The sequence below is a fragment of the Balaenoptera musculus genome, chromosome 6 (assembly GCF_009873245.2).
Source record: "Balaenoptera musculus isolate JJ_BM4_2016_0621 chromosome 6, mBalMus1.pri.v3, whole genome shotgun sequence".
Taxonomy (NCBI): Eukaryota; Metazoa; Chordata; class Mammalia; order Artiodactyla; family Balaenopteridae; genus Balaenoptera; species Balaenoptera musculus.
The window spans coordinates 9,004,482-9,025,798 of NC_045790.1; the positions used below are offsets into that span (position 1 = coordinate 9,004,482).

The 21,317-nt window shown below is 37.5% G+C and overlaps 1 protein-coding gene across 7 annotated transcripts in view; it reads right to left on the reverse strand.

Moving 5' to 3' along the window:
* The window catches only part of MSRA (methionine sulfoxide reductase A), a 386,587-nt gene that overhangs the window by 200,228 nt on the left and 165,042 nt on the right, over positions 1-21,317 (reverse strand). For all 7 annotated transcript variants that reach the window (XR_005020264.1, XR_005020265.1, XM_036854962.1 and 4 more), the window contains exon 3: positions 2,704-2,823. Coding sequence is in view for 5 of the 7 variants with exons in the window: in XM_036854962.1 (XP_036710857.1) it covers positions 2,704-2,823 (120 nt within the window). In the remaining 2 variants the exon portion in view is untranslated. The remainder of the gene's footprint in view (positions 1-2,703; positions 2,824-21,317) is intronic.

Here is a 21,317-nt window from a genome sequence, read left to right on the forward strand (position 1 = left end):
AAAAAAGCAGAAACTGAGGCCCTTCATGGGGCTGTTTGAAAGATTAGATGGAAAAAAGCAAAGATGCAAAAAGTGCTTGTTACAGTGTCTGGCACATAGTAGGAGTTCAACAAAGGGCAATTATCATGTTGTTCTTGTTACGGTGAAGAACTGAATCGGAGAGTCTGAGCAAACCAGCAACCACGATATTCTAATTGATGATTAACATTTTGCTGGTAGACAGTAACAGTATAAGCAGTAGATATCTGGAGGTTTTCTTAGCAACTTTTTCTGTTAGGCTATTAAGTCATGTCTGCAATTACAGGAAGGAATCTATTCATTTCCATTCCTAAGACTTAAGAGGATACACCTGGGCAATCTCCAGGGTTCATCTGAATCTCTCTATTTATAGTTCTGCATAAGCATTTGTTTAATTTTGAAACAGAAGCAGAGGAAAAAAATGGATTAACCATTAACGTATTTGTTCGATATTCCACATTCTCAACACCGATCAGAATATTTCAATTCTTCTCCAGAAGCAAGAAAAAGAAGAATATGTATATTTTCATGATATTTTCATTGTTGCACAGTTCAAATTTCATTTCAAAATCAGAATTCATATTGTAGCAAACAAATCAACACGCTCATTATCGAACAAACTCCCAAACTCCAATTCCCCCCTGCCTACATTCGCAGTGCCCTCAAAGAGCTGAGAGGGCCCTCCACAAATAACACCAATGCAAACCTTTATTTTTAAACGATAAAACTATTTACATATTTTTCAAAAATCCCATTTCTATCAATGTGGTGGACTGTATATTAGATAAACTCTCCCTATTAAGAACTCTTAAGATAGTAAATAAAATATTCTTTTAAAAAATGTGTTTTACAGTATGGATGTGCCTCAAGAAATTCAAAACAGAACCATCATACGATCCAGCAACCTCTCTTCTGGGTATACACACAAAGGAAGTGAAATCCGTATCTTAAAGAGACATCTGTGCTCCCATGTGCACTGCAGCATTATTTACAATAGCCAAGGTATGAAACAACCTAAATGTCCATCAATGAAGGGATAAAGAAGATGTGGCACATACACAACGGAATACTATTCAGCCTAAAAAAATGAAGGAAATCCTGCCATTTGCAACAACATGAGTGAGCCTGTAGGACGCTATGCTAAGTGAAATAAACTAGACACAGAAAAAAAATACTGCACGGTCTCACTTATAAGTGGAGTCTAAAAAAATTGAACTCACAGAAGCAAGAGAGTAGAATGGTGGTTCCCAGGGAAATGGGGAGATGTTGGTCAAAGCGTACTAACATTTATTTATGTAAGATGAATTAGCTGTAGAGATACAAGGTACAGCATGGTGACTGTACGTAATAATACTGTATTGTATACTTGGAATTTGCTAAGAGAGTAGATCAAAGGTGCTCTCACCACACAAAAAAAGTACATGAGGAGATGGGTATGTTAATTAGCTTGACTATTAGTAATCGTTTCACTATGTATATCAAAGTATCATGCTGTACACCTTAAATATATACCATTTTTATATTTAAAATGAAAAAAAAATTTTAAGAGAAAAATAATGTGTTTTAAATGTGACCAGAGCTGGCAGAAAGGTAAAAGGAAATCCTTGAAGGCCAGAAATAACAAAACAAAACAAATTCCAGAAAGGTTATCTGGTAATTGAGCTAGAATTTGCCATGGAGGCAACTGCCTATCCCGGTCAGCAAATATTTTTCTGTAAAGGGCCGGGTCATAAACATTTTAGGTTTCACAGGCCATACTGTCTCGGATGCATCCACTCAACTGCAACTGTGGCATGAAAACATTCACAGATAACATAAATAAATAGTCATGTCTGTGTTTAAAAAAGAAAACAACTTTATATAAACAGGCAGCAGGCAGGATTTAGCCTGCAAGCCCCAGTTTGCCAATCCCTTCATTATAGCCTGATTTTTAGTGTCTTTCCCTGAAGAAAACAAGTCTGGTATGTGACATATTTGTCCCAGGTGATAGAGTGATGTGGTGATGGTCCCAATTTCTTCACATCTCCCTGTACACCTGCCTTTGGGAAGTCTCTCCCACACAGATTCTGGGCTAGACCATGTGACCTGCTTTGGCCAATGGGACCAATAGTAAATGTGACTCAGAGACTTGAAAAGTACTAGCAGAATGGTGCTTGTCCTCTCTTACTGCTCCTAATCTCTGCATCCGCCATCACGTGAATTCGCCCAGGCCAGTGTGTGAAGACATATGTTCCATCCTCCCCATCACCCCAGGCAAGAGGAAGTGACAGCCAGCAGCAACTGCCAGATGTATGAGCGAAGCCATCAGAGACCAACTAGCCCCCAGGCAACCCACCAGTTGACTGGAATTGCATGAATGAACCCAGATGAAACCAGCAGAAGAACCACCAGGCTGAGCTTAGTCTAAATTGCTGACCCACAGAATCATAAGGTAACAAATGATTGCTTTAGCGATTAAGTTTCAGGGTGATTTTTCTGCAACAAAAGCTAAATGACACATTCCGTAGGAAGTCTATTATCTTCTAAAAATATGAAGTGAAAGGCCAGCAAGTATATTTGTAGAAATGGGCAAGAGAAGACTGAGAAAACACACCAAAAAACCATTTCCATTTTAAAGATCCTGTCATCCGCCAACAGGGACAAGTCCGTCCTTGTTCCTTATATGATAGAGCAAATTCTTCCTACCTGAGCAGACTTCTTCATAAGTAGGATTGGGAGTGTAGCCTCCTGCATAACCAACTTGAGTTGAATATACTCCTTTCAGGGTCCAGAATTTCCTTTCAGCTCCCCAGAAACAGCCCATTCCTAAGAAAAAATATGATACTGATTAGTCCTTTATCAAAAACAAGGTGGTCATTGCATATCAGAAGCCCTGTTACACTAGAAAAGAGAAGTTGTTCCTGTCATCTGGTAATCAAAAATGACTAAGATTTTATCTTTTAAAGAAGTAGAGTTTTTAACATCTAAAAAGAATTTTATTTAAAGTTATTTTCACAGAATGTCTCTTTGCTTTAGTTGTACAAAAACTTAGAAAGCCTCAAATTTTAATGGAGTTAGTAAAGCTATACCTTTTGAAATAACACAGCAAAAGGATAACTGCATTTGATGAATGATTTCCACACTCAGTTCATTATGGACTTGTCAAAACATAGTAAGTTGTAGGAATAGTAGAAATTTATTTAATGATCAGCATCCTGGTCGTGCTTTCTTTAAAAATTCTAACAAAGGAAGGTAACACTAAATTACTGATTTAAATGGGAAAACTTCCCCAAATCAAAACAGATTGACACAGTATTTGATTAACGATTTCACGTGTTCAGTTTTTTTACATTTTTGAAGTCATCAGAAACTTTCATGGGATAAATCACTGCTCACCAAAAAGAACCTTTTTCTGAGTTCGAGTACTGAACATAATGAATAAGGAAAGAGAGACAGGGGAAGGCAGGGAAAGAGGGAACAACAAATAAAGAAACTCACAAAAATGGCATTCCATTCACCTAGCAAACATCGTGCTCACACCAGTGGTTAGTTATTGGATTCCTCTGAACATATGATGAAAACTAAGAACCACCTCCCAAGGATGCACGTACTTACACACATCTAAAATGCTGCATTACTTTTCCTGGGCTCCAAATAAAGAATCTTCATTTTTCTACCATGAGTTTCTAAACTGTCCACAACTGCTATTCTGTGGTCAATTCCTAGATGTAAACAAGATTTCTGCCTCACTCAAGTTTTACATGGCTTTATTAAGTCATATATAATTAAGATCGTGGGTAGAACAACAGTTGGCAAATTAATATATTCCTCCTACTTTAACAATCACTAGATTTGCTAGATTCGATGACAGAGCTAAAAGAAAAATTAGATAGAAGTTTACTGAAATTCTTGACACTTGTTAATATACTACTTTAAGAATTCAGAGCAACAACCAAAAAGAAATGTGCACGATGTTATACATTATAAAAAATATATTTGCTCAACTGTGATGGGAAACATACTAACCAAAAGTAGGTTAACAGTTAAAAAATATGATGGAGCCAAATGATGAAGTTTAATGCAGTAAAAAAATTACTATTGTGATAACAATGCAATATGGAAATATGTATATAATTATATCATAATTACCTAAGGCTAAATTTAAAAGGGAAAATCACAGTTATATGCATGTTTTTATTACAAAACTATGAAAAAAATTCATACCAAAATAGACTAGAAAGAAATATATAAAATCATAATCATGATTATATTACAGCAGTGAGAATATACAAATATTTTTTTCATTTTTCAAGTTTGTATGTAATAGATTTACATTACTTTATTTTATTTATTTTTTTAGAAGCCAGGAATTTTTTTTTTTTTTTTTGGCTGTGTTGGGTCTTCATTGCTGCGTGCGGGCTTTCTCTAGTTGAGGTGAGCGGGGGCTACTCTTCATTGTGGTGCACAGGCTTCTCATTGCGGTGGCTTCTCTTGTTGCAGAGCATGGGCTCTAGGCACGCGGGCTTCACTAGTTGTGGCACGTGAGCTCAGTAGTTGTGGTGCACGGGCTGGGTTGCTCCGTGGCATGAGGGATCTTCCTGGAACAGGGTTCGATCCCGTGTCCCCTGCATTGGCAGGTGGATTCTTAACCACTGTGCCACCAGGGAAGTCCCTACATTACTTTAAGAACAAAAAATACATACATTTTTTAAGGGAAAGAAAAAAATTCAAGGAAAAACATAAGCATATGCATTGTTCAAGTTACACACCACTAGATACCATTTTTCCTGTTTACAAGTGAATTGTTTGCTGCTAGTGAATATAACTAAATATTTACTGAGTATTTATAAAAATTGACTATCCTCAAGTCTCTGAAACAAGGATTCACTGCTCATTTTACTTCCCTGCATTCCTGGGATGAGGAATCATATTATTCAGTGTTCTCCAAAGAAACAGAACCAACAGGATTTATACAAATATATATATACAGAGAGATTCATTATGATGAATTGGCTCCCACAGTTATGGAGGCTGAGGAGTCCCATGAGTCTGCAAGCTGGAGGCCCAGGAAAGGTGGTACTATAATTCTAGTCCAAACCTGAAAGTCTGAGAACCAATGATGTGAATCCCAGTCTAAGTCTGAAGGCCTGATAACCAGGAACACTGACGCTCAAGGACAGGAGGAGATGGGTGTCCCAGCTCAAGCAAAGAGAGTGAATTCACCCTCCCTCTGCCATTTGGTTCTGTGCAGACCCTCAGTGGATTGGATGGTGCCCACCCACACTGGTGAGGTTGATCTACTCAGTGTACTGACTCAAATGCTAATCTCTTCCAGAAACGCTCACAGACACACCCAGAAATGATGTTTTACCAGCTTTCTGGGCATCCCTTAGCCAAGTCAAGTCGACACATAAAATTAACCATCACAGGAATGATGACAGGGCATCTGGAGAAGGACAGGTAGAAAAGGAGCTGGGCAGCATTACTGAACATAAAAGGCCACAAAGGCATCCAGGAGCCGTGCGGTGTGCCAAGCTGAGGCACCGTAGCCCCTGAAGTTCAGAAATCTGAGGAGTTCACCGAATAAAATATTTCTGTATCTCACAGAGACTAACAGTGATGGTACCGAAGAGTACTGCACGCCTTCAGTATTCTCCACACACGGTATATAATGAGCTATTTTAGCAACCAGCCTATCCTGACCATTGTCTACAGTACCACACAGACGGCCCCAGAGTCTGTATCTCTTACGTCTTCACTACACCCTCGTGATATAAAACTTAAAATGACCAAACAAAAATTTATTGCAGGTAGAGATATTTAACCCCCTTTTATGTTTAATAAGGATCAAGATAAGACCTCCGATAGCAGGGAGAATGAACTAGCTCCAGCTGGACAAAGGTCTCCAAGGGGGGCCATGTGTGGCTGAAATAATCCTCCAGGGAACTGTTATATAACCAATGTCAAAATTTTTAGAAAGGCGCTTAACTTAGGATAAGCAGTAGCTCTAAGAATCAAACTCCTCCTTGAAGCAATCAGATGTTTTATCTAGTGGCTTCCAGTATAACCTAAGCATTCTTTTATTTGGCTTCGAGTGTGTGTGTGTTTAAACAAAGCAAGGTTTATTAATGGCAGAATTTCTCAGAATTTACAGTAGTCTAGTAAACAACATGAATATCATCAAAGAAGATGTAGTGTGCACTATTTTAAATATTTTATATTTTAACCTTTTATTATAAAGTAAAACAGATACAGAAAAACTGCACAAAACAGATGCAAAATTCAATGTCTATTATTACTCAAATGGCCTACTAACCACCACCCGGGTCAAGATTTAGAACTTTGCCACCCACCCCAGAAATCCCTCCTTGTATTACACCCCAGTCACAACTCCCTTCCTCCCCCTAAAGCTAACCGCTGTCTGAATTTTATAGCATTCACTTCCTTATGTTTCTTTATATTTTTATCATTCAAGTTATCCATCCTGATACTACACTTTGGTCTTGCTCATTTTTAAAAATCTGATTATATCTTTAAAGTTCTTTCAATTGACAGGTTCCCTCTCCATTCTTTTCCTTTTAATTTATCTATTGAAGAAAACATGAGCCACTTGACCTGCAGAATTTCCCACAGTATGGATTTTGCCAATTGTATTCTTGTGGTGCAATTCAACTTGTTCCTCTATCCTCAATATTTCCTGCAAATTTGCTGCTGGATCCAGAGGTGTGATCAACCTCAGATTTCATCCTTTGGCAAAACTATAGGTGGTACTATGTAATTTTTTTAACTTTTTAAAAGTTTTTTTCCAGCTTTATTGGTATATAATTGACATATGACATTTATAACGTCATCACATATTTGACACACATATATACTGTGAAATAATTAAAACAATAAGGTTAGTTAACACATTTATCACCTCACACAATTACAATGTTTTGTAGTGAGAATATTTAAAATCTACTCTCTTAGCAACTGTCAACTATAAAGTACAGTATCATTAACTATAGTCACCATGATGAATATTAGATCCCCAGAACTTACTCATCTTATAACTGGAAGTTTGTAAACAATTCCCCCAACAACCTCTGGAAACCACCATTCTACTCTCTGTTCTATGAATTTGTCTGTTTTTTTAGCTTCCAATGTAAGTGAAATTATACAGAATTTGTCTTTCTCTGTATGACTTATTTCATTTAGGATAATGCCCTAAAGGTCTACCCACATTGTCACAAATGACAGAATTCCTTTGCTTTTTATGGTTAATATTACATTATGTTTGTGTGTGTGTGTGTGTGTATACACACACACACACATACATATACATATTTATATACACATCAATAGCACACCATCTTTATCCATTAGTCTGTTAATAGCCACTTAGGTTGTTTCCATCTCTTGGCTATGGCTGATAATGCTGGAATGAACATGGGAGTGCAGATATCTCTTTGAGATACTGATTTCATTTCCTTTGGATATATACCCAGAAGTGGGATTGCTTGATTATTCGGTAGTTCTATTTCTAATTTCTGAGGAACCTCCATTCTGTTTTCCATAATGGCTTTACCTATTTACATTCCCACCAACAGTGCACTAGGGTTCTCTTTTCTCCACATCCTTGCCATCCTTGTTATCTTTTGCCTTTTCAGCAGTAGCCATTCTAACAGATGTGAAGTGATATCTCATTGTGGGTTTGATTTGCATTTCCCTGATGATCAGTGATGTTGAGCATCTTTTCATGTACTTGACCATTTGTATGTCTTCTTAGAAAAATGTCTATTCAGGTCCTCTGCCATTTTTAATCAGATAATTTGGAGGGGCTTTTTTTGAGGGGGGGTTATTGAATTGTATGAGTTCCCTATATATTTTGGATATTAACCCCTTATCTGATACATGGTTTGCAAATATTTTCTCCATTACATTGCTTCTTCATTCTGCTGTTTCTGTGGCTGTGCATAAGCTTTTTAGTTTGATGTAATGTCACTTGTTTATTTTTGCTTTGTTGCTTGTGCTTTTGGTGTCATATCCAAAATATCATTGCCAAGGCCAATGTCAAGGAGTTTTTTTTCTCTCTGTTTCCTTCTAGGAGTTCTATGGTTTCAGATCTTTACATTCAAGTCTTCAATTCATTTCAAGTTAATTTTTGTGAGTGGTGTGAGATAGGGGTCCATTTTTTTGTATGTGAATATACATTTCTCTCAACATCATTTATTTAATAGACTTTTCCCCACTGAGTATTCTTGGCTCCATTGTCACGTGTTAGTTGACCATATATCCATGAGTTTATTTTCGGGCTCTCTATTCTATTCTATTCTATTTCATTGGTCTATGTGTCTGTTTTTATTGCAGTAACATATTGTTTTGATTACTATAGTTTTGTAGTATAATTTGAAATCAGGAAGTGTGATGCCTTCAGCTTTGTTCTTCTTTCTCAAAATTGATTTGGCTCTTTGGGATCTTTTTTGGTTCCATACAAATTTTAGGATTATTTTTTCTATTTCTGTAAAAATTGCCATTGGAATTTTGATATTGGGTTTGATGTGGAATTACATTTAATCTATAGAATGGCCTTGGGTAGTATGGACATTTTAACAATATTAATTTTTCCAATCCATGAACATGAGATATCTCTCCTCTTATTTGTGTCTTCTTCAATTTCTTTCATCAATGTCTTAGAGTTTACAGTATAAATATTTGTCACTTCCTTGGGTAAATTTATTCCTGATTATTTTACTGCTTTTGATGCTATTGTGAGTGAGATTGTTTTCTCTATTTCTCTTTCAGATATTTCATTTTTACTGTATGGAAATGCAACTGATTTTCATATGTTACATTACTGTAACTTTAATAAATTCATTGATTACTTTTAACAGTTTTTTTGTGAAGTCTTTAGGGTATTCTATATATAAGGATCATGTCATTGGCAGACAATTTTACTTCTTCCTTTCTGATAGGATACCTTTAATTTCCATTTCTTGCCTAATTGCTCTGGATAAGATTTCCAGTATTATGTTGAATAGGAGTATAGAGAGTGTCTTGTTTTTGATCCCAACAGAAAAGCTTTCAGCTTTTCACCACTGACTATGACATTATCTGTGGGTCTGTCATATTTGGCCTTTATTACATTGAAGTATGTTTCTCCTATACCTCTCAAATTTGTTTGAGAGCTTTTGTCATGAAAGGGTGTTGAATTTTGGCAAACGATTTCTCTGCATCTATTGAGAGTCATGATTTTTATCCTTCATTCTATTAATGTGGTATATCTCGTTTACTGATTTGCAGCTGTTGACCCATCCTTGCATCCCGGGGATAAATCCTGCTTGATCATGGTGTGTGATCCTTCCAATGTGCTGTTGAATTTGGTTTGCTAATATTTTGTTGAGAATTTTTGCATCTACATTATTCAGTGATCCTGGCTTGTAGTTTTCTTCTCTTGTAGCATCTTTATCTGGCTTTTATATCAGGGTAATGTCAGCCTCATAAAATTAGTTTGAGACTGTCCCCTCCTCTTCAGTTTTTTTGGAAGAGTTTGAGGACTAGCGTTAATTCTTCTTTAAATGTTTGGCAGAATTTGCCAGTGAAGATATCTGGTCCTGGGTCTTTTTGAGGGGGCAGGTTTTTTTTATTACTATCTCAGTCTCCTTAATTGGTTTGCTCAGATTTTCTGTCTTCATGATTCAGTCTTGGTAGGTTGTATGTTTCTAGGCACTTATCCATTTCTTCTAGGTTATCCAATTTTTTGGTGTATACTTTTTCACAGCAGTCTTTTATGATCCTTTGTATTTCTGTGGTATCAGTTGTAATGTCTCCTCTTTCATCTATAGTTTTGTTTACTTGAGCCCTCTCTCCTTTATTCTTGGTTAGTCTAACTAAAGGTTTATCAATTCTGTTTATCTTTTTCAAAAAACCAACTCTTAGTTTCAATGATTTTTTTCTGTTTTCTTTCTAGTTTTGATTTCATTTACTTCTGCTGTGATCTTTATTATTTCCTTCCTTCTGGTAACTTTGGGCTTAGATTATTCTTTTTCTAAATCCTTAAGGTGTAAAGTAAGGTTGTTTATTTGAGATATTTCTTTTTCTTCAATGTACGCATTAATCACTATAAGCTTCCCTCTTGGGAATGTTTTTACTGCATCCTACAAGTTTTGGTATTTGTGTTTTCATTTTCATTTGTCTCAAAATACTTTCTTGAATTCCCTTTTGATTTCTTCTTTAACTCGAGTGTATAGTTTGATTTCCACTACTTTTGAATATTTCCGTTTTCCTCCTGTTATTTATTTCCACTTTCATACCATTGTGTTTGGAAAACATACTAGATGTGATTTCAGTTTTCTTTAATTTGTTAAGGCTTGCTTTGTGGCCTAATATATAATCGATCCTGGAGAATATTCCATGTGTGCTTGCAAAGAATGTGTATTCTGGTGCTGTTGGATGGAATATTCTGTATATATCTGTCAGGTATATTTAGTTTCTAGTGTTATTCAGATCTACTGTTTCCTTATTAATTTTCTGTCTGGGTGATCTACTGGATGTTAAAAGAGGGGTATTGACATCTCCTACTATTATTTTATTGCTGCCTATTTCTCCCTTCAGTTCTGTTAATATTTGCCTTAAATATTTAGATGTTCCAATGCTGGATACATATAGTTACAATTGTTATATCCTCTTGATGAATTAATCCCTTTGTCACTGTGTAGTCACCTTCTTTGTCTCTTGTGACCAATTTTGAATGAAAGTCTATTTTATCTGATATAAGTATAGTCACTCCTGTTATCTGTTGGTTACCATTTGCATGGAGTATCTTTTTCCATCCCTTTGCTTTCTACCTATGTGTGTACTTAAAGCTAGTGTGAGTCTCTTATAGGCAGCATATTGTTGAATACTGTTTTTTTTTTAATCCATTCAGCCACTATGTGTCTTTTGAATGAAGAATTTAGTTCATTTATGTTTAAAGTAATTATTGATAGGTAAGAACTTTCTATTGCCATTTTACTCATTATTTTCTGACTGCCTTTGTTTTTACTTCCTTTTTTCTTTTTCCTCTCTTACTGTCTTCCTTTATAATTTGTCTTTTGTAATGGTATTCTTTAATACCTTTGTCTTTTGTGTAACTACTATAGGTTTTTTCCTTTGTGGTTACCATAAGGCTTACATTAAACATCTTATAGATATAATAGTCTATTTTAAGCTGATAACTTAGCTTTGATTATGTACAAAAACTCTATACTTTTACTTCTCTTTCCCTCACATTTTATGCTATTGATGTCACACTTTACATTTTCTTATATTGTTCATCTCTTAATAAGTTACTACAGCTATAGTTATTTTTAATATTATTGGTTTTTAACTTTTCTACTAGAATTAAAGCGATTTACACACCTCCTTTACAGAATTAGGGTGTTCTGCATTTGATTGCATTTTTACCTTTACCAGTCAGTTTTATACTTTTATATATTTTCACGTTGTTTACTTAGCATCCTTTCATTTCGACTTGAAGAACTCTCTTAACATTTCTTGTAGGGCAGGTCTAGTGGTGATGAACTCCCATAGCTTTTGTTTATCCGGGAATGTCTTTAACTCTTCTTCATTTCTGAAGGACAGTTTTGTTTGGTATAGTATTCTTATCTGGCAGTTTTTTCTTTCAGCACTTTGAATATACCATCCCACCATCTACTGGTCTGCAAGGTTTCTGCAGAGAAATCCACTGATAGCCTCATGGAGATCCCCTTGCATAGGACAAGTCATTTTCCTCTTGCTGCTTTCAAAATTCTATCCTTGCCTTTGGCTTTTAACATTTTAATTACAATGTATCTCAGAGTAATGTTCTTTGGGTTGATCCTGCTTGGGGTCCTTTGCGCTTCCTATACTTGCATGTCATTATCACTCCCAAGACTTGCGAAGTTTTCAGCTATTATTTCTTTAAATAATCTTTTCACCCCTTTCTCTCTCTCTTCTCCTTCTAGGACTCCCATGATAGAAATTTTCAAACACTTGAGGGTATCACATAATTTGCATAAGCTTTCTTCACTCTTTTTCATTCTTTGTCCTTTTTGTTCCTCTAACTAGCTAATTTCAAATGATTTGTCTTTGCGTTCACTGATTCATTCTTCTACATGAACAAATCTGTTGTTGAAGTTCTCTACTGAACTTCAACATTCCATTGTATTCTTCAGCTCCAATAATTCTGTTTAGCTCTTTTTATGGTTTTATTTCTTTATTAAACTTTTCACTTTATTCATGCATCATTTTCTTGATTTTGTTTAGTTGTCTACCTGTGTTCTCTTGCATTTCATTCAATTTCTTTAAGGTGATTATTTTGAATTTTTTGTCAGGCAAAGCACAGATCTCCATTTCTTTGCCTTTGGAGCTGTATTCATTTCTTTTGGCGGTGTCATGTTTGCCTGATTCTTCATGATCCATGTAGCCTTGCATTAGTGTCTGTGCATTTTTCAAAATTTTATTTTATTGAAGTATAGTTGACTTACAATGTTGTGTTAATTTCTGCTGTACAGCAAAGTGATTCACTTATACATATATACATTCTACAGTCTGTGCATTTGAAGGAGCAAACACTTCTTCCAGTCTTTACAGACTGGTTTCTATGTTCTTTGATCAGGAAGCACATAATGTCTGGCCATCTCTCTTTTTGTGATGTTAGCATCTGCTGATGCTCAATGCTTAGATGTGTTAATTCCTTGAGAGCTGCAAAATGGTGATTTTCAATTCTCTCACTTCTTTTTCATTCATTAGTTGAAATACCTTTATAGTGAAAAGCTTCCCCTCAACTATTATTTTGTTACTCAGTGGTACAGTTCATAAAATAAAGGGAAGATAAATGTTGGAGTATGTCCATTTACTTAGCAGTCTTCAAGATGATGAACTTGCCCACTCCAAGGTTGACCAATTCGGTTTTTTTTTTTAAGATTTTTTTTATTTATTTATGGCTGCATGGGGTCTTTGTTGCTGTGCGCAGGCTATCTCTAGTTACGGTGAGCGGGGGCTACTCTTTGTTGCAGTGCACAGGCTTCTCATTGCAGTGGCTTCTCTTGTTGTGGAGCATGGGCTCTAGGTGCACAGGCTTCAGTAGTTGTGGCACGCGGGCTCAGCAGTTGTGGCTCATGGGCTCTAGAGTGCAGGTTCAGTAGTTGTAGCACACGGGCTTAGTTGCTCCGCGGCATGTGGGATCTTCCCAGACCAGGGCTTGAACCTGTGTGCCCTACATTGGCAGGCGGATTCTTAACCACTGTGCCACCAGGGAAGTCTGACCAACTAGTTTTTAAAACATCATTATAAACGCATTTATTTAAACATATTTGATATGTTTCACCCTTTCAATTACCCCTCTCTTGTAAGCTCTACCTGTCATATCTTTGGCTAGGGAGAGCCTCTTCAAATTGTCTCCTGAGTCCCTTTTGAAATACTCTCAATAGTCTCTTATTGCTTCCTTGCTATCTGGTATGACAGGATGTCTCAGGCTTGTATATTTCCTACCCCATGTCTGGAATCAGCCATTTCTCCAAGAAGGCTCATTTCTTTAAATGAGAATAGGTACCTCAAGACCATCACTTGGGTACTAGTGATACTTACTGCAGAGTGCCCAGCTATGAGACCATGTGGCTAAAACTGCCCACCAAAATCTAAGTCTTGTGAGACCCACCAAATCATAATGTCAGAAGAGTGCAACAGCAATCCATCACAAGATAGAAGCTGTGCGTCTGGAATCATACATAACAGGACCAGGTGGTCTTGTAGGAATAAGTAGCCAGACTCCCACAGCGTCCACCAGGGTTGCACCAAAACCACTCCCTCAGTTCACACCTATGGATGTAAGGGGATGCTATACAACCAGCTGAAGGACAAGAAAAAGGCTGGATTTTGGTTTATAAGTGGTTGGCTTACTACGTACAGATGCAAGCCAAAAATTCATAGCAGCCTCACTGTAGTCTCACGCAGGAGTGGCCATAATAAATAGTGATAAAGGAAAATCCTCCCAACTGGTGACCTTCAAACAGTGCACCAGTTACCCACTTCATGTGGAAGGAAAATAGCCCAACTTTAGAAATCAAGCCTTTAGAAAATGGCTTGGCTGGCTAGTGAGAATCCAAAAACAAAAATACTGAAAGATCAGGAACAAGGAAATCTGAGGTAGAAACATGTGGATGGACCTAGGAGTGAGTATGTGCTATGAAGATATCTGCATCACATGTTAAAGCCAGTCAGCGGGCACCCACCAAGAAAGAGGCACTAAACAACAAAGCTGACAAAGTGACCTGGCTTTGTTGGTCAGCCTGGTCAGCCTGTTCCACTGGCCACCCCAGTACTGGCATGATGGCCACAGGAACAAAGTGGCCATGGTGGCAGAGATGGAGTCAACATTGGCACAACAGTGGACTCCCACTTACCAAGTTTTATGCACTATTGCCATCACCAAATATCATCTCCAAGCACCTGGTACAGCACCATTTCTCAAGGGGAACAACCAACCACTAGGTGGCAAAGGGGAAACGCTGGGTTCCTTCCATGCTGAAAGGGCCGGTGGTTTGTTCTCACAGTAACAGACATATTCCAAGTGTGGGTTTCACTCTCCTGCTTTCAGAATCTCAGCCAACTACTGTTACATATAACACTGTTTCAGACCAGGAGACCCGGTTTACAGCACAAAAGATGCAGCAATGAACCCAGGACTACAGTTTCCACCTATCTTATTATATACCACACCACCCAGAAGCTGCCGTTCTGATTAAGCACTGGAACATCCCCGAGGCACAGTTGCAGCACCAGTTCAGGGACAATTCTCTGTGACGGTACAGTGCTAACTTTCGGAACACTAAATATGCAGGGAATCAATGACCCCAAAGATACTGGGGTACTGTGTCCCAAAAAAGAAAAATACATGTATTAGAAAAAAGGGGTGAAAACAGGATTGGCTCCACTTACCATCATTCCTAATGACCCATTGGGAGACTTTGTACTTCCTGTCCCAGAACTCTTGGCTCTGTAGGTAGAGTTAGAGGTCCTGGTCCCCAAAAGGGTACAGGTTCATCAGGGGACACAGCAAGAGTCCACTGAATTATATGCTGCTGCTGTCGCCTAGGCACTCTGGCTCCTTGCGTCCAGGGACAAGCAAGCAAAAAGAGCTTGCCAGGTGGAACTGACCCACAAGCAGTGTAGGAGATCTCTCTTGGGCCTTGAAAACATTTGGTGTTACAAGTTATATAAATTTTAGCCAATGAGATGTTTCAGAATTTTACCTCATTGTGATTTTAACATATACTTGGCTAATTACCAGTAAGGTTAAACATCTTTTCATATTGTATACTGGCCATTCATGTTTTCTCTTTTGTAAATTGCTTTTGTCCATTTTTCTATTAGCTTATTATATTTTTCTTGTTGATTTGTTGGAGTTTTTATATATTCAGAAGACTAATTCTTTTGTCAATTTTATGTTTGCAGATATCATCTTGTTTCTGATGTGCCTTTTACCTTCATTTATGATGCCTATTGTCATGCAAGTATTTTAAATTTTAATTGTGGTTAAATTTCTCTATATTTTCCTTTATAATTTGTGCTTTTTGTATATAATGCATAAGAACTCTTTCTATACATTAAAGTCATAAAGACAGTATCCTATATTTTCAGAACTTTTAAAGTTTTGATCTTCATTTTAGGTTGCTAATCCATCTGGAAATAATTTTTTGTGTACGGTATGAAGTAGGAATTCAATTTACTTTTTTCTATATGGATAACCAAGTATCCAAAATAAATTATTATTTATTAAATAATCTATTACTTCCTCACTTATGTCTAATGTCATCTCTATCCTATATCATTATGAGTGATCCTGTTTCTGGGCTATCTGTTATATTCCATTCATTTGTCTGCTGCTGCACTAATAACACACTGCCCTTCATTCACGTATTCAACAAATATTTATTCATTGCCTACCATGTGTCAAGAAGTGCTCTTGGCACATGGAATACATGAGTGAACAAAACAAAGATCCTAACCTCTTACAGAGCTTACACTCTAGTGGCAAAAGACAAATAATATACACTAAAAATAATAAATAAGCACTCGATATAGCAAGTAAGAAGTAAAGAGCTATTAAAAAAAAAAAAGAAAAGAAAAGTAGAACAGAGTCAGAGGGATCAGGAGTGCTGGGGAAGGTGCAATATTAAATAAGGTCTTGGGGTGGACCTCAAAGAGATGGTGACTTCAATAAAGACTTGAAGGCAGTAAGGAGGTCACCCATTCAGTTATCTGGGGTACGCGGTGTTCCAGGCAGAGAAAAGCATCACTACAAAGGCACCAAGAACATGCCTGCTATGCTTAAGTGGCAGGAAAGAAGCCAGGATGGCTTGGGTGGAGTGAGCAGGGGCAACAGCGGGACATAGATCAGGTGAGCCGGCTCGTGTAGGGCCTCGGGGGCTACTGTAAGGGCTTTGGATTTTACTCTGAGGGAAATGAATAGCCATGGCTGAGTTCTGGGCAGGAGAGGGGAATGACATAACTCATGTTTTACAGGGTTCACTCTGGCTGTTCTCTGCTGAGAACAGACTGGAGTGGACTAACCTCAGAAGCAGGGAATGCTCAGGAAACTACTGCTATAGCCCGAGTGAGACATACTGGTGGGTCAGACCTGGGAATAGCTGGGGAAGTCACAAGTCAGCATCAGATTTGGGATACTTTTTGTAGAACCAAGAGGATTTCCTGACAGGTCGGAAGCAGGGTTTGAGAGAAACAGAGAGACAAGGATGATTCTAACCTATTTTAACAGTTTTATATCTCCCTGTCCAATTCTTATTCTCCTTCTTTTATCTCATTTTACTGCATTGGCTAGGACCTTCCACACAATGCTGAATAACAGGGGTGATGGTGGGAAGCCTTGTCTCATCCTAATGTTAGAGAGAATGCTCCAAGAAGGGTGAGGTTAGCTGTAGGTTTTCAGCAGATACTCTTCTTTCAGGTTAGGAAAGTTTCCTTCCATTCCTAGTTGTAAAGAAAGAGCTTTTTGCCATGAATGAGATTTGAGTGTTAACAATGCTTGCATTCTTTTGAGATGATCATAGGGTTTCTAAATCCTGTAATCTCTTAAAGTAATATATTACATTTATAAATTTTTCTGAACCATCCTTCGGTAAACTTTACCTACTCATGATGCATTTTAATATTGAAGAATTACTTTTCCTAATATGTTATTTCAATTTTTTTCATTTATGTTCATAGGGAAAATACGTCGTAATTTTATTTCCTTATACTACCTTGTCCAGAATTAGAATCAAGGTTATATTGGCCTCATAAAATGGACTGGTTAACATTTCTTTTCTTCTTTTTTTTTTTCTCCTATGTAATGTTACATTAGAAAAATTTATTTGTTTCTTGGAGTTACAATAAAACTTTCTGAACCACCTAGACCTTGTGTCTTTGGAGAGGAGAAGGCAGGGATTAGGAAAAACTAACTGTCTCATTGTTATGTGTTTATTCAAGTTTTCCTATTTCTATTTCTGTTTTTAGACGTTTCCATCACAGAACAAATCTTAGCTTTCACTGATCCTCTTTTTTTTTTTGGTTCGTTTTCTATGTCTGCTCTTTCTTTATGGTTATCCTGTTGTACAGTTTACTTTTAGTCTGTTCCTTTCCTACTTTCTTGATATGAATACTTAGCTTATTTAATTTTCAAGTGTTCTTGTTTTTTGATAAATGTATTTAAGGCTACATATTTTCCTCTAAGTTTGGCTTTAAATACATCCCACATATTTAAATATGCAGTACTTTCCTCATCATTCTTTTCTAAATATTTTATAATTTCCAAGTTACTTCCTTTTAACTCAAGGATTAGTTAAGGGTGTACAATTTAGTTTCCAAATATATGGCCTGTTTCTTATACTAGCTTTTCATTTTGATGCATTGTACTTAGAGAACATGGTCTTTATTGTGTTCTTTTGAAATCTGTTGAGACTTATTTTATGGCCTACTGCAAGAGACGGGTGAACCTTGGAGCCCTGGAGCATAAGAGGTGTCTTTTACAGAATATAACCAAATCGTTCTTTAAAGAATATTTCATCCCAAGGTGATACTGATGCCAACGGTCTGCAGACTACAATCGTTAAAACTTGTTACTTGATAAAAATTTTCCAAACTCCTGCTGGATTTTTTAAAATTTAGAGTTACCTTTAAGATTCCTGCATTTATACTCAAACTTTTTACCTGTCATTTCTCATGAATATTATCTGTGGCTATGGGATTTTTTAATACTTTTGGGAATTACTTTATTTTCCCTTAGCATTTATGATACTCAGCTGAAATCTTCAGAAAGAACTTTAAAGAAACTTCAAAATTTTCAAAAAGCCCTTTGCATTCACACTGCAATTTTTGACCTGATGAGTAAAGATCTGTGATTTTTGAAATGCTGTTTTTCTAAAAATAAATGAGAAGCTGATCACTACAGCTTTGGCACATTTGAAGGCAGTCTTACTTCCCTGCCACAGGACTCTGCATAAACTGGCTAGAACAAGTTCTGCTCCCTAGTACATTCCATGCTCTGCTCCCTAGCATGCCCCCTTCTCCCGCTCTGCCTGCGACGGGTGTCACTGAGTAACAGCCTTCAGACATCAGGTGGGTTAGGAAGAGTGCTCCATCCCGTCAGACTGCAAACCGAAAGGGAGGCTGGGCTTTCAACAGTACATGTGCAGTCACCCATGTTCCTTTCACATTTTGTCCAAATATTCCCTCTCTTCCAGCTCTTTTCCCTACTTTTAGACTTTACTCAGAACACAGCCACGTTCGCAATCATTTCCAGGGTTACCTCCACGACTACGATCCCGGAAAGGTAGACGGGAGAGCGAGTGTGACACAGCCATCCCACTTCTGAGATCACATACTACCCCTCCTCCCCAACTCCTTTGCAGTTTGACAGCTCAAGCTCACAAAGTCACCTTGCCCGTTTTAACTTGCTGTAAGGTACACTTTCCTTTTTCTGCATTTAAAGCAGCCTTTTTCTATATAGTTCAAACCACATATCCTCTATTTGGAAATGGCTCTTAACCCATAGGTCTAACCCCTGACCATCCACCTAAGAAAGCTTTAGAAAGACGCATTTCCAACTCCCTGCTGGGCATCTCCACCTGGAAGGCTCCCTGACACCTTGAATTCAAAACATCAAATACCTAATTAACCAACCAAGCCAGCATCTTCATCTGATGTCTCTGTTTTAATTACACTGGAATTTTCCCAGACCCTTAATAGGAAAGGCGAGAATCACCATTTTTCTTCCCTTTTATGTGTCTCAGCCTCAACAGTCTCCTGGTGTCCTGTTATCTGTCCCTCATATTCTCATCCCTTTCCCATCACCACCCTAGTTCCGGCCAGTTGCTGCCTCTTCAACTGTCCTCCCACCTCAGCTTTGCTCCCTGACTCCCACCCATTGCTTTCAGGTCAATTTCCATCACAGACACTTTCCAACGAGTCCTTTGTCTTCTTTAAAACCATGAGTAGGTAACATGCAAGAGTCTTAAGCATTAATCAAACCTTTTAATCCTATGATTCCACTCCTATGAAGCAGTTGTAGGAAAAAATTTTCAATTGGCAAATATTGATTTTCCAGAAATATTTTAACAGCATTATTTATAATAATAAAAAATTTAAAACAACCTAAATATTCAAAAGTAGAGAAAGTATTTAATAAATGATGGTCCACCCATAATTTGGAGTAGAGTACTATGTATCCATTTTTCTAAGATTATTTGATTACATGTAAAAATATCCAAAATAATGTTAAGGGGGAAAAAGCAAAATATTAAACTGTATGAAGAATACGTTCATGTTTTGTTTAGTCTGTTTACACTTTGACAAACAGACTCAAGGGATAAATCAAAATGTTAATAGTGGTTATTAACTCTCAGTAAGATTACAGGTGACTTTTATTTTCTTCTTTATAGTCTTCCAGTATTTTCCAAATTTCTGCACAAGAAGTATGTATTCCAATTGTCATAATCAAAAAGAAGTTTTTTTTAAATGTTCACACAGATTGATAGATACACAGTCTGGAAGGAAATGCAATAAAATATTAGAATAATAGTTGCCTCTGGTTGCTCCCTTTTGTGTTTTTATATATTTTCCAAATTTGCTCTAATGCGCGTGTGCTATAACCAACACGATTAAGGTGGTTATTAAAGTTCTAACATCTATACCCTTTCCTCAGCCAGACCAGAACACTCTGTGCCATTCCACCCTCGCTGGCCGTCACGTTATCCGCTCGCGCTCTGCATCTTCCACCCACCTCCACCTTTGGAAACCCTGCCGACCCGCCCTGAGTAATTTCAGATATCACCTTCTCCCTAAGTCTTTCCAGAACGCCATTCAGACATAAAGTGTCTCTTCTTGGAACCCCAAGGCATGTCCAAGCCTCTGCACTCGGCCGTTTACATGGTCTGCCTGATGGGATGACTGCTGGCTCCCTGCACCATGAACTAAGAACACAGGGCCCGCCTCTCTGGACCTGGTTTTCCTTCTATCACCTATCATGGCACCTTGCCGTATTAGGCTGCACGGGGCAGGGGGCGGGGGTGGTGTCTAATGAATTGAACTGGAATTCTTTGAAAATTTAATGGACCATCTTTTATAATTATGGTGGACTTTATAATGGAGGTACTCCTAGAAACCATAGTGCCAGTTTATGGAGAGCTCAGATCTTCCTTGAGGCTTCTGAAGTGGAAACCCAATGATTATATGGAGGGAAAATGTAGTGCTGAACAAAGAAAAAAAAAGTTCTCATTTCACTTGTCTCTTTGCTCTGCCAAATTCCTGAGCTGTTGGAGACACGGGTTCAGAAGCACCGAAGGCGGTCAGTTTGAGCCAGGCCTATACACTCAAACACTTACTACCTATTCAGCCTCAGGGAAGCTCCTGATACTCTTTTTTCTTTTCTTTTTCTTTTTAATTGAAGTATAGTTGATGTACAATATTATATAGGTTATAGGTGTACAATACAGTGATTCACAATTTTTAAAGGTTATAATCCATTTACAGTTATTATAAAATATTGGCTAGATTCTTGTGCTGTAGCCCTATACTTTTAAGTCTTAGTTTCCTCATCTATAAACTAGGAATAGAAATACTACTAATCACAGAGTCACTGAAAGGATTTCATGAATAACACAGAAAAAGTGTCAAGCATACAGTAGGTACTCAATAAGTGTTCGTTTCCATTCTCTTCTCTCACTTTCCCTGCTTGCTCCACCTTCCCCCTCCCAACATACATGTGCACACACTCAACACTCCCTCTCTCAGTCCACCCAAGGTCAGAGCTGCTTCTCCTG